At 57.1% G+C, this 14228-nt stretch overlaps 1 protein-coding gene across 1 annotated transcript in view; it reads right to left on the reverse strand.

Moving 5' to 3' along the window:
- Nucleotides 1–14228, reverse strand: part of LOC116942092 (uncharacterized) — an 18322-nt gene continuing 4094 nt past the window's right edge. The window contains exons 8-16 of the mRNA XM_032953666.2: nt 13561–13645; nt 13388–13458; nt 7639–7721; nt 7358–7440; nt 6562–6660; nt 5392–5514; nt 4261–4407; nt 3328–3388; nt 1–1682 (exon numbers count right to left, since the gene is read on the reverse strand). Coding sequence (XP_032809557.2) covers nt 949–1682; nt 3328–3388; nt 4261–4407; nt 5392–5514; nt 6562–6660; nt 7358–7440; nt 7639–7721; nt 13388–13458; nt 13561–13645 — 1486 coding nt within the window. The 3' untranslated portion in view covers nt 1–948. The remainder of the gene's footprint in view (nt 1683–3327; nt 3389–4260; nt 4408–5391; nt 5515–6561; nt 6661–7357; nt 7441–7638; nt 7722–13387; nt 13459–13560; nt 13646–14228) is intronic.

Here is a 14228-nt window from a genome sequence, read left to right on the forward strand (position 1 = left end):
TAAAATAAAACCTTTATTCACTTCAAACAAAAATAAGATTTTTTTTATTCAAAACATTTTACAATTATAAATCACGCATGGATGTTATTTAAGAGTGCAAATTCTATAATCATTGCTAGTTGTAATAACATTACATGCAAAAAAACATTTATAATAAAAAAATCACAATACCGCACGTATAAACTGACGAGACATTTGTGGCACACAACATCTCAAAGGTGCAACACAGCAACCCCTGGACTCGCACCCGCTCCCCTCCTACTCGCCCCACTCGTGCGGGGAGGCCTGGGGACCAGGGCCGGGTGATTTCCCTTCGCCTCCGTTCACATCGGGAGCCAAGGGGCACCCTGTCCCTTCAACTGTGCGACGCAACGCGACCCACCCCTCACCGTGAATGCCTCTCTCATGGCGCTCGGGCCCTCGGCCACGTCGACCTGTCTCCAAGCCACCGGCCCCAGTAAACATGCGACGTTGGGATAACCTTTGGCATGTTGTCGGGACAGTCGGGACCAAATGTTGGACCGACGTCCCACGTTTACTAGGAGGTCCTCGGTTTGGAGGTTTCTCACTGTGCACAATTGTGTGGGGCTCCGTTATGGGACCGAACCATCCTGTTGTTTGTGGCGGAGGCCTAACACTGGTCCCAGGTCCTCATTGTGTTGAAGGCCTCTCTCATGGTACCCACGTCCTCATTGTGCAGGAGACCACATATCCCCGATGGCTTTGCTGGGATTAGATCAGAGCGAGGTCCAGGGCGAGTTGGGGGCTACAACATCCCTAACCCTGGCCCAACTTGCCCTCGTGCGGGAGTGAAAGGGTGGACAAGAAGTTAGCTTCAGACGATGGTGAACAAACAACAGCAACAGAAAACAACACATCAGCAGCATTTCACACACCCCCATTGAATTATTTTTGCTTAAACCCATTTGTTTTTATTTAGCACCCATCTCACTGCTCCTGGGAGACAGCTGCCCCGGTCCGGCCGGCCTGGTCGCAGGCCTCAGGGGGTGACACAGGGGCCCCTGCCAGGGGCGATAGCGACCGGAACGCCGGGAGCTCGGGAACCCCAGCCGGGAGCGGGGTGGAGCGCAGCTGACCAAACTCCCCAGTGTTGTACATCGCACCTTCGCCTGCATCCTCATCATCATCATCATCGCCAACATCATCTTCACCCTCCTCCACATCACTTCTCCTACCGGCCACGAGGTCCTCTCGATGGGACCCCTCCGTTGAGTCCTCGTGAGACAGGGGCGAGCGGCGAGGCCACGCGCGGTGTCCGCGCGTGGCCTTCTCCGCGCGGCGGACGGGGGACAGGCTCGAGTGGCGGGGGCGTCCGATCGGCTGCGGGGTCCCCCCGGAGCGCCCCCCCTGCGACCCCACCGACCCCAACGACCCCAACGTCGTGCGCGGTGACGATGACGCCGACGCCGACGCCACCGTGGGCGACGCCGACGCGAGGAGCGGCGAGGGCGAGGGCCGCTCCTCGCGAGGCGACGTCGTGGCGTGCCCTGCGGCGGGGCGGAGTTGCGTCGGTTGGGACGGGCGTTCGCCCGCCTCTGCGGCGAGCGTGGAGCCCCACGCCTGCTTGCCCCTCCCCCCATGCGAGAGGTCGTATGACAGGTCGGGTGACAATTCGTGCGACAGGCCGCCATCCTCCAACCTCTGCTCCAGATGGATTTTGTCTGCAAGACGATCGCAAAAGGAATATCTTGGTTGAAAGACTCGCTCGCCCTGACACGGTGCCAGCACACTTCCCATCTTCCCACGTGCACGTGTGCGTGCGTGTTTGTGTGCAGTCCCATCATCAGTGAGCTCCCCTGGCAGGCGAGGTTGTGTTGGCTGGGTCATGTAGTCCACATGCCCAGCCACCGCGTGCCCCAGCAGCTTCTGTTCGGCCGGATAGAGGGGGCTAAACGGGAACGGCACGGACCGTACTGCATCAGATGGGACTGATACAGTACAGGAAGATGTGGAGCTGAGTGGACTTGCCGATGACTGGTACCAGCAGTGTCAAGATCGGCCTCTGTGGAGGAGGCTCGTGAAGGACGCTACTGGGCAATTGGAGCCAGTCGCCCTCCAACAACAGTGGAGTGTGGAGGAGCGACGCTCATAACAACGAGCGAATCGCCGGGCGGCTAAAACACAGAGAGTTGTCACAGTGCAGAGCAAAGCTGGTGCATCTGCCAGCCATCTAAGTCAACCCACAGCACCTGGGTCTGTCCCGTGACCTGTTTATGAGCTTTCTATACTTTACGTGCTGGCCTCAAGGTGCACCTAGCCTGGCAGGAGCGCTATGGTGACATCTCCACCACTGATTGGCAAACAGCGGCTGTTATGTGCGTGTATGCGTGAGTGTGTGTGCGGAATTTTGTACCATCGGACACTCCACCCCCACAACTCCCCATCGGTGATGGGGTAGTTGTGGAGAGAGTGGAGAGTTTTCCATACCTGAGCAGTGTGCTCATGACCGGCTCCGGTTTAACAGCAGGTCTCACTCCGCATCAGTCGAGTGGCAATATCTTTTAATCAGTTGCATAACACTGTATGGAAGCTAACTGGTCTGTCGCTCCACACGAAGCTTCAGGTCTTCTTGGCCACGGTCATTCCCTCCCTTCTCTACGCTTGCGAAACGTGGACCCCCCTAATGGAACATCTTCGCCAGTTAGAAACATTTAGGCTAGCCTGCCTACGATCCATCCTGGGTTCAACCAGGCTGGATTGTGTGAGGAGCTCACAAATCCTTGAAAGATGTGGACAAAGTCCCATCAATGAGCTCCTCCCACAGGCAAGGCTGCGTTGGCTGGGTCATGTAGCCCGCATGCCCAGCCACCGCATGCCGAAACAGCTTTTGTTCGGCCGGATCGAGGGGGTTAAACGGGCGCGGCACGGGCTAGAGAAGAAATGGAGTGATGTGGTACAGGAGGACGTGGAGCTGAGTGGACTTGCCAATGACTGGTACCAGCGGTGTCAAGATCGGCCTCTGTGGAGGAGGCTCGTGAAGGACGCTACTAGGCAGTTGGAGGCAGTCGCCCTCCAACAACAACGGAGGGCGGAGAAGCGACGCTCACAACAACGAGGGGAGCGCCGGGTGGCTAAAGCACAGCAGGTTGGCACAGCAGGGGGGCACAGGTGGTGCATCAGCCAGTCATCTCAGTCATCTCAGTCAGTCGACCCGTGGCACCTGCAAGGACTGCCCCGTGACCTCCTGCCAGCGGGCGTTCGACACTTCACGTGGCATAAAGGTGCACATGGCCTGGCACAAGCGTCGTGGTGACGTCACCCCCACTTAGTGGCGAATGGCGGTTGTTGTTGTTGTTGTGTTCGTACCTCTCATGAGCTTCTTGTTTTTCTCCTTCAGCAGCTTCAGCTCGATCACCAAGGCCGTCACCTGCGCCACGCGGAACCACGGCGGCAGTGACGCCCGCCAGCACCCACACCACGGTTACTCACGTGGGGGGGGGGGGAGAATGATGTGGTGTGTACTCGTGTGAGTGGTGTGTGTGTGTGTGAGTGGTGTGTGAGTGAGTGGTGTGTGAGTGGTGTGTGAGTGGTGTGTGAGTGGTGTGTACTCGTGTGAGTGGTGTGTGTGGTGTGTGTGAGTGGTGTGTGTGTGAGTGGTGTGTGAGTGGTGTGTACTCGTGTGAGTGGTGTGTGAGTTGTGTGTACTCGTGTGAGTGGTGTGTGAGTGGTGTGTACTCGTGTGAGTGGTGTGTGAGTGGTGTGTACTCGTGTGAGTGTGTGGTGTGTGTGAGTGGTGTGTGAGTGAGTGGTGTGTGAGTGAGTGAGTGGTGTGTGTGGTGTGTACTCGTGTGAGTGGTGTGTGAGTGGTGTGTACTCGTGTGAGTGGTGTGTGAGTGGTGTGTGAGTGGTGTGTGTGAGTGGTGTGTGAGTGAGTGGTGTGTGAGTGGTGTGTACTCTTTGTGTGTGTGAGTGGTGTGTGAGTAGTGTGTGTGAGTGGTGTGTGTGAGTGGTGTATGTGAGTGGTGTGTGTGAGTGGTGTGTACTCTTTGTGTGTGTGAGTGGTGTGTGAGTGGTGTGTACTCTTTGTGTGTGTGAGTGGTGTGTGAGTGGTGTGTACTCTTTGTGTGTGTGAGTGGTGTATACTCATGTGTAGATGCAGTATGTGAGTGGTGCGTACTCTGTGTGTGTGTGTGAGGTGTGTATTCTGTGTGCGAGCGGTGCATAATTTTGGCGTGTGTGCGTGCGTGCTCCTGTGTATGTGCGAGTGGTGCGTGAGCCACGTGTTGACGGCGCCCGTGCCTTATTGGAGTTTGCTTGTGCGTCCTTCCTCAGCTGCTGGAGCTCGGCCTCCAGGCTCTCAAACCCCGGCGTGGCCCGCACGGCCCGCAGCTCCTCCTCCAGCACCCGCACGCGTCCCGCCTGGCCCTCTATGGCCTCGATCGCGTTCTAGCGAGCGCGCCGCACGCGCACACACGCACGCAACAACAACCACCGTTGGCCACTAAGTGGCGGTGACGTCACCACGGCACTTGTGCCAGGCTATGTGCACTTTGAGGCCACGTGCAGCCTCGAACGCCCGTTGCAGGAGATCACAGTACAGACCCTGCAGGTGCCATGGGTCGACTGACTGAGATGACTGGCCGATGCACCACCTGTGTCCCCTACTGTGCCAACTTGCTGTGTTTTAGCCACCTGGCGTTCCGCTCGTTGTGAGCGTCGCTCCTCTGCCCTCCACTGTTGTTAGAGAGCGACTGCCTCTCCCCAGCAGCGTCCTTCACGAGCCTCCTGTATAGCCTAACAGACTGTTGGGGCAAGAGCACCTATGAAGGTCGGCACAGCACACGAGAGGCTGGGTGGCCAGCATCACGCCCGGCCGCCTTTGTCTCCCTCGTGGCAATGTGTACACACCACACCAGGTACTCAATTTAAGGCTGAGCTGACCTAAGATAATCATCACCGACGGTGTCCGTGAGCAGGAATTGAACCTGGGTCACCGGGTTCATAATGTAGCGCGCTAACCGCTACACTACCACTCCCCATACACCTTCCACACACACCCCACACACACCCCACACACACACACCCCACACACACACACCCCACACACACACACCACACACACACCACACCACACACACCACACACACACACCACACAAACCCCAAACACACACCCCACACACACCCTACACACACACACCACATACACACCCTACACACACACCCTACACACACACCACACACCCCACACACACACCCCACACACACACACCCTACACACACACCACACACACACACCCTACACACACACCACACACACACACCACACACACACACTCTACACACACACCACACACACACACCACACACACACACTCTACACACACACCACACACACAAACATGCGCCTGACCCCCGCCCCGGCACGTACCCGGATGATGCGCGAGCGTGACACCCAGTCGGCGTGCGAGGGGTCCCCGCCGCTCGGCTCCGCACCCGACACCGTCTGGTACGCCTTGCGCAGCTCCCGCAGCTCGATCACCAACGCCGTCAGCTGACGGTGTGCGGGGCAGGGGGCGCGGGACGGCGGGGTCAGAGGGCGCACGCGGTCAAGGTCAGGGAGCGCAGTTAGGGGACGGCAACAATCACAATTTTGACGTGTGAAGGTTGGACGTGACCCAGGGAGGCCTTCATCCAACAGTGGATTGACAATGGCTGCTGCCGATGGCAATAATGAAAGCGTCTAAATGCATCCAAATCTCAAGAAGCGGTCAAGGTTAGGTCAGGGTCAAGTCAGGGCACGGCACAAGAGGGCACGGCGAGATAAGGAAAGGGCACGCCTGAGTAGTAAGGGTAGGTTCAGTGGGCATTTAGAAGGAGCAAAGGGCAATTGTCCTGCAACCTAGTGTGTCGTGTTGCTAAACATCCTGATCATGTGCCAGCTGTGTTGTGGTGTGTGGCGTGCGTGGTGTTGGAGTGTGACCAGCGAGTGAGGGGTGCCTGGTACTGCGAGTGCCGTGGTGTGGTGTAGTGGTGGTGGTCCAGACAAAGTCCCATCAGCGAGCTGCTCCGGCAGGCAAGGCTGCGTTGGCTGGTTCATGTCGCCCGCATGCCCAGCCACCGCATGCCCAAACAGATTTTGTTCGGCCGGAGACAGGGGACTAAACGGGTGTGGCACGGGCTAGACAAGAGATGGAGTGATGTGGCACATGAGGACGTGGAGCTGAGTTGGCGATGACTGGTACCAGCGGTGTCAAGATCGGCTTCAGTGGAGGAGGCTCGTGCAGTACGCTACTGGGAAGTTGGAGGCAGCCACCCTCTTAACAACAGCGGAGGGCAGAGGAGTGACGCTCACAACAACTAGCGGAGCGCCGGTTGGATAAAACGCAGCAAGGTGGCACAATAGGAGGCACAGGTGGTGCATCTGCCAACCATATAAGTCAACCCATGGCACCTGGGTCTGTCCCGTGACCTCCTGCCAGCGGGCGTTTGACACTTCAAGTGGCCTTAAAGTGCACCAAGCCAGGCGCAGGTGCCTTGGTGACGTTCCCGCCACTTAGTGGTGAATGGCGGTTGTTGTTGTTGGTGTTGGGTGGACCACCTGGGTCGTTTTGAGTTGGTCGTCCTTCTGCAGATGCCGGGCAACTCCCTCCAACTCCCGCACGCGCAGCTTTTGAATTTCCGTGGAGTCCCGCAGGTCCTGTACCCACCGAATGAAAGACAAAGATCCACCTGTGAGCGAACACCTATGAAGGCCGGCACGGCACACAAGGGAGTGGGTGCCAAACACCATGCCTCCCACTCCCCAGTGGCAATGTTTTTACAGAAAGAGGTACTAATTTTAAGACTAAATTGACCTAAGGGAGGCTCAGGACTGGTTTAAATATTCATTGGTCATGAATGGGAATCGAACTCGGCTCGACGGGTTCGTAGCGCAGCACGCCAACTGCGACACTACCCATCCCCACATACGTGCACAGACATGCAAACAAGCACGCACATACATATACACGTGTACGCACATGCACGCATGCTGCAGGCACACACACACATCAAGTTCTCTACTCAACGCCTCCTTCCGTGACCCCAAACTCCTGCCGCACTTAACATTTAGCTCCTTCCGGCTTGGATCGTGTACGGGACAAAGATTTCTCTCCGTGGCGGGATAGCAGGCAATGTGCTGCCCTCTGCTGTATGGGCAGCGAAGGTCAAGCGAATAAATCTCAGAGGCAGCTCTGTGATATCCGCTTCCCGATGGAAGTTCTCCGACACGGAGGGTCGCACGCGTGACGCCGTGACGCCGGTGTCGCAATATCGGGGTGAGGTTTGGGCACGGGTCCCGTGCGGAGCGGTGCGCCGAGCGAGGGTGTCCCTCCCGGGCGGGAGCGCCGCACAACCTGGAACCCGCTGCAGATTTGCCGCAGCTCCCGCTGCGCGTGGTCGCGCTCCTCCTGCAGTGCCAGGTTCAGCCGCGACAGATCTGCGATCCGCACGGAAGGACGGAAAAAGACAAAAGATCTCCCTTGTTGTTGGATAGACTGCCGGGGAAAGTGCTGTTAGCGAGGACCTGCCAAGGTGAGAAGAGCGTGTGGGGCAGTGGTGGGATAGCGACGAGGCTGATGAGGTAGTAGCGAGGTGGCGGTGCGGCGGTGGTGGTGGTGGTGCGGCGAGTTGTCACCCTGCACTTTGGCCGCCAGATCCTCGGCCTGCGCCCGGGCCTTGTTGTGGCGCTGGCGGAACTCCCGGTTCTCACGCTCAAGGCTGACGCGCACACGCACACGCACGCACGCGCTATATACACATGCACAAACACACACGTGCGTCCGCACACACTATATACACACACACACATGCACACATATGCACATTACAACACCAATGCCTGTACTATATACAGTTTCTATACGTATACAGAAAATATACACAGGTACTACGATACATCCCACACACGGTCGGCAGAGTGGCTGCAATGGTTACGCTCTCGTGCCTCACAGCAAGAAGAGCCTCTAGGTGAAATGTGCATGTGTGTGTATGTGTGTGTGTATGTGTGTGTGTATGTGTGTGTGTATGTGTGTGGGGAGCGATAGTGTAGCGGTTAGCGCGCTGCGCTATGAACCTGGCGACCCTGGTTCGATTCCCGCTCACGGCCAACACCAGTGACGATTGTCTGAACCGGTCCCGGGCCTCCCCTAGGTCGACTCAGCCTCAAATGAGTACCTGGTGCGGTGTGTAAACATTGCCACTAGGGAGACAAAGGCGGTCGGGCGTGGTGCTGGCCACCCACCCCCTCGTGTACCGTTCCGGCCTTCATAGGTGCTCGCTAACAGCACTTGCCCCTACAGTCTGTTAAGGCTATATGGGGGATCTTTGTTTTTTTGTATGTGTGTGTATGTGTGTATGTATGAAGGGGGCGTGGGAGCGTGGCGGTGAGGTGTGGGAAGCTGTAAGCCCTAGGCTACTTTGGGCTCGCCTTCCCATCAACCGGAGGCGAGGAATGGTGGTCGTGGTTACTTATGCCCCCACCGAAGATGAACATCCGTGAAGGGATGCAGGCAAAGCCGATGAGTCAGATGCCTTCTATGACCTCCTGTCACAGGTGCTGGCTAAAGTGGCCCCTCGGGATAGAGTCATCATGTTGGGTGACTTTAATGCCCGAGTTGGTCATGATACCGGCACCTGGTCTGGAGTGATTGGAGGGCATGGGCCAGATCAGCTCAATAACAACGGTAGGAGGCTGCTAGATTTTTGTGCAGCCCATGGGCGTGTAATTACCAACACGCTGTTCCGGCATCGGCGCATCCACACATCATGGATGCATGCCGGGTCCAAGCAAGAACATCTGCTGGACTACATAGTGACGGACCAGCGGATGCGAGCCCATGTCCTTGACACCAGGACCTACCGTGGAGCTGATCTGCCCTCTGACCATCGACTTGTCATCTGTAAGATGCGCCTGCCATTCTTCCACTCCGGTGGTGGGTGTACACCCAGGACCCCATTCCGACCTAAAGTGGCCTGGTCTCAGTTATCTGATGAAAGTTGCAAGCGAGAATTTCATCATCGCTTGCGGCTGGGATTGGCATCGTCCCCGACTCCTCCTGATGTCGAGGGTAAATGGGCGAGGTTTAGGACTGTGACTCATGCAGCTGCAATGGCTGCTTTGGGTACGCGGTCCAGACCTCCCCAGAGACCCTGGCTGACAGAGGAGGTGTTCAGGATGGTTGAGAAAAAGCGACAGGCCCACTGTCATCGGCTACAGAATCCCACGTCAGAGAATGAGGAGGCTTACCGCAGCCTTCGCTCGGAGGTTCGGAGAGCCGTGAGGCGCTGCAAGGATGGGTGGTGGTCGCAGGTTGCTGAGGAGATGGAGTCTGCCTCAGTCTGCCTCAGTGGCCCGTGATCACAAATCTCTATTTAACTCCATCAAAAAAGTAACCTGCAGCGCCACACCTATTACCATCATTAGGGGAAAAACGGTGATCCAATCTCCGACCCCCAGGAACAGGTTTGCAGATTTGCTGAGCATTTCTGTGAGGTCCTGGGGGAGGGAAAATCCCTCAGCCAGGAAAACATCGTGGCACAAAGTGAGGATGACCCTGCTGAGGCTGCAGTGCCTCAAATATTGGAAGAAGTCACCCCCTGTGAGTGGCTGGCTGAGGTGCCATCTGTTGAGGAAGTGCTGAAGGCGATCGGGAGTCTGAGACCAGGAAAGGCAGCGGGCAGAGATGATCTCCCAAGCGAAATGCTGAGGGAGGGTGGCGTTTGTGCACAGACTGCCCTATATGACATCATAACAACGGTCTGGGCCACTGGATGGGTTCCGCAGAATTGGAAGGATGCCCTGGTGGTCCCCCTCTTTAAGAAGGGGGACCGCACAGACTGTAACAACTACAGGGGCATCTCACTCCTCAGTGTGCCGGGAAAGGTCTTGGCAAGGATTATTCAGCATCGCCTTGCCAGGCACGCTGAGGAGAGGCTTGCGGAGCCCCAATGCGGTTTCAGGAAAGGGCGGTCCTGCACAGATGCCATATTTTCTGTCCGTCTGCTACAGCAGAGATGTTGGGAATTCCAACAAGACCTACATCTCTGCTTTATTGACCTGGTCAAGGCCTATGATACCATCAGTAGGCCTGGGCTCTGGGTCGTTCTTCGTGCTTTTGGAGTACCTGACCCTCTGCTCACGATCATTAAGGACCTTCATGATGGTGAGCGGGCCCGGGTAAAACTACGTGGCCGGGAGTCAGAGCCATTCCCTGTACACCTTGGGGTGCGACAGGGATGTCCTCTGGCTCCCACATTATTTAACATCTATTTTGACCACGTAGTTCGTGAAGCCTTCAATAGCTGTACTGGGGGAATCTCCATATGGTACAGATATAATGGGAGGCTGATCGATGCCCAGGTGCGGTCAAGGGATGGCTCCCTATTGGTCAACCACATTATGTATGCTGATGATTTGGTAATAGCTGCTCAGTCAGAGGAGGAGTTGGAGACGCTGCTGCTGAGACTGGAACATGCCACTAAGAGGTGGGGCCTTACCATCAGCCCCACCAAAACTAAGCACCTGCCTGGGTATTTTGTACCATCGGACACTCGACCCCCACAACTCCCAATCGGTGATGGGGCAGTTGTGGAGAGAGTGGAGAGTTTCCCATACCTGGGCAGTGTGCTTATGACTGGCTCCAGTTTAACAGCAGAGGTCTCACTCCGAATCAGTCGAGCGGCAATATCTTTTCATCGGTTGCGTAACGCTGTGTGGAAGCTACCTGGTCTGTCGCTCCGCACTAAGCTTCAGGTCTTCTCGGCCATGGTCATTCCCTCCCTTCTCTACGCTTGTGAAACGTGGACCGCCCTAATGGAACATCTTCGCCGGTTAGAAACATTTAGGCTGGCCTGCCTACGATCCATCCTGGGTTTAACCAGGCTGGATTGTGTGAGGAGCTCACAAATCCTTGAAAGATCTGGGCAAGGTCCCATTGGTGAGCTCCTCCGGCGGGCAAGGCTGCGATGGCTGGGTCATGTAGCCCGCATGCCCAGCCACCGCATGCCGAAACAGCTTTTGTTCGGCCGGATTGAGGGGGCTAAGCGGGCGCGGCACGGGCTAGAGAAGAGATGGAGTGATGTGGTACAGGAGGACGTGGAGCTGAGTGGACTTGCCGATGACTGGTACCAGCGGTGTCAAGATCGGCCTCTGTGGAGGAGGCTCGTGAAGGATGCTACTGGGCAGTTGGAGGTAGTCGCCCTCCAACAACAACGGAGGGCGGAGGAGCGACGCTCACAACAACGAGCGGAGCGCCGGGTGGCTAAAGCACAGCAGGTTGGCACAGTAGGGGGCACAGGTGGTGCATCAGCCAGTCATCTCAGTCAGTCGACCCGTGGCACCTGGGTCTGCCCCGTGACCTCCTGCCAGCGGGCGTTCGACACTTCACGTGGCCTCAGGGTGCACATAGCCTGGAACAAGCGTCGTGGTGACGTCATCGCCACTTAGTGGCGAATGGCGGTTGTTGTTGTGTGTGTATGTGTGTATGTGTGTGTATGTGTGTATGTGTCGTGTAGCGGTTAGCGCGCTGTGCAGCGAACCTGGCGACCCGGGTTCGATTCCCGCTCACGGCCAACACCAGTGACGATTATCTGAACCAGTCCCGGGCCCCCCCTAAGTCGACGCAGCCTCAAATGAGTACCTGGTGCGGTGTGTAAACATTGCCACTAGGGAGACAAAGGCGGTCGGGCGTGGTGCTGGCCACACACCCCCTCGTGTGCCGTGCTGGCCTTCATAGGTGCTCGCTAACAGCACTTGCCTCAACAGTCTCTTAAGGCTATACGGGGGATCTTTGTCTTTGTGTATGTGTGTATATGTATATGAATGTGTGGGGAGCGGTAGTGTAGCGGTTAGCGCGCCTCGCTATGAATCCGGCAAACCGAGTCGATTCCCGCTCACAGCAAACACCAGTGACGATTATTTGAACCGGTCCTGGGCCTCCCCTAGGTCTACTCAGCCTCAAATGAGTACCTGGTGTGGTGTGTAAACATCACCACTGGGGAGACAAAGACGGCCGGGCGTGGTATTGGCCACCCACCCCCTCGTGTGCTGTGCCGGCCGTCATAGGTGCTCGCTAACAGCACTTGCCCAAAAGTCTGTTAAAGGCCTTTGTCTTTGTATGAATGTGTATGCATGTGTATGAATGTGTATGCATGTGTATGAATGTGTATGCATGTGTATTCTCTCCCCCTGTTCTGCACGGCTTTCCGCCGGATTCTCCGGGTTCATCCCATTCGATAAACCCCCCACAGCCAAACCGGCCAACGCAGCAGCAGAGCCCTCCTGAAGAGACGCTGTGAGGCTTTCCCATTCCGCCACGGCAAGAAGTGGCGTTCGCAAGCCGCCTCGCCACGAGCTGCTCAAGGCGGGGGGTGCGGGGGGTGCGGGGGGTACCCATTGTCTAAGATGTGAGCCACACGGAGTGAGCCACACGGAGAGAGCCACACATAAACCGTCCCAAATCTGAGGCTGCCGAGGAAAATGATGGCACCGCCGACAAACGCCGCTCGACTTGCGAGCAAAACAACAGGAATTGACTTTGGCCGGAGATGGAGTTAATGAGTGAGTGACAAGGAGCGCACCCTGCGCTAGGAACCAGACGGAATCCCGACTGAAACGTCCTCTTATAATCAATCACTGGCCACAGGGAACTCCCGCAGCTCATGTGATACAACAAGCTCCCTCCCAAGCACTATGACGCACGCTACACACGCAAAACACAAAGATCTCACGTGCAGCCTACGAGGACTGGTTGGGGAGAGTGCTGTTAGCGAGCACCTATTAAGGCCGGAACGGCGCACGTGTGGGTGGGTGGCCAGCACCACGCCCGGCCACATTTGACTCCCAAGTGGCGATGTTTACACACCGCACCAGGTACTCCTTTGCGGCTGAGTCGACCTAGGGGAGGCCCAGGTTCAGATATAATCGTCACTGGTGGTGGCCGTGAGCGCTAACTGCCACAATACCCAGCCACATAAAGACACACACAGACACACACACACAGACACACGCACAGACAGACATACGCACAGACAGACATACGCACAGACACACAGACACACACACACAGACAGACACACACACAGACAGACACACACACAGACAGACACACACACACACAGACACACACACAGACACACACACAGACAGACACACACACACAGACAGACACACACACAGACAGACACACACACACAGACAGACACACACACACACACAGACAGACATACACACAGACACACACACACAGACAGACACACACAGACACAATGTGATCACAGCCTCCCCTGCACACACGGGCACATGCAGAGGGGCCCCACGGGGTCACCGCTGGACCGTGGCGCTTGTGGCGGTGGGCACGTGCCGCCCGGCACGCGAGTGGCGCTACCTCTCCAGCTTCTCCGTGAGCGTGGAGCCCGAGCGCGCCCGGCTCTCATCCAGCATCTCCCTCTCCGACACCTGGCAGAGAGGGCATGCGGGTGGGCGGTGAGGGAGGTCTCCACCGCCAAACGCAAACCGCCAAACCCAGCCGCCACGGCAGCGGTGCCCCCAAGCACCGACCTTCATCTCCAGCGCCGTGAGCTTCACCGTCAGCTGGGTCTTCTCGGCTGCCAGCGCCCGCTCCCTGCTGCCACACGTCTCCTCCCTGCGGCCACGCGCACAGTGGCAAGCACCGCCCGGCAAGCGCGTCAGTCGGCTGCGGATCGCCGACGAGCTCTAACAGCACGAAGCCGGGCCAGGAGCGGTTGCTCGGGCTGGGCCCGACCGGCCGCTTGCTGCCGACTCGACAATCCTCGATGTTCCAAAGCCGTTCGATTTTAAACATTACCGACGGGAACGAAACAAGCGTGTGCTTGTTTCTGGTGTATGCCGCCTGTACAGGAGCACGGACACAAGCGACCGCGCCTCAGGAGGCCCGGTACGCGAGCGCCACTCGTATCGCACAAAAAATGGAATCCCGCTGTGCACAGTCGCCAAGACGATTGGCCGCTCAGTCAACTCTCGATCGCTCGGGCTAACGGGGAGAGGGGGGGGATGGTGGAGGAGGGGTGAGGCCCAAATAAAAGAAAAAACACACATCATGCAAAACACACGTGAATAAGGATGTTAAAACATTGGTTATTGTAGGTTAAATGGGGGTAAAGAAGCCGAGGGCATCGGTGTAGTTGTGTACAAGGCTCGTGCTGAGTAACCGACGCGCGACAAGCGGGGAGCAGCGCGCGCGTCAA

The sequence above is a fragment of the Petromyzon marinus genome, chromosome 13 (genome assembly GCF_048934315.1).
Source record: "Petromyzon marinus isolate PM22_M1 ecotype Great Lakes invasive population chromosome 13, UKy_Petmar_22M1.pri1.0, whole genome shotgun sequence".
NCBI lineage: Eukaryota > Metazoa > Chordata > Hyperoartia > Petromyzontiformes > Petromyzontidae > Petromyzon > Petromyzon marinus.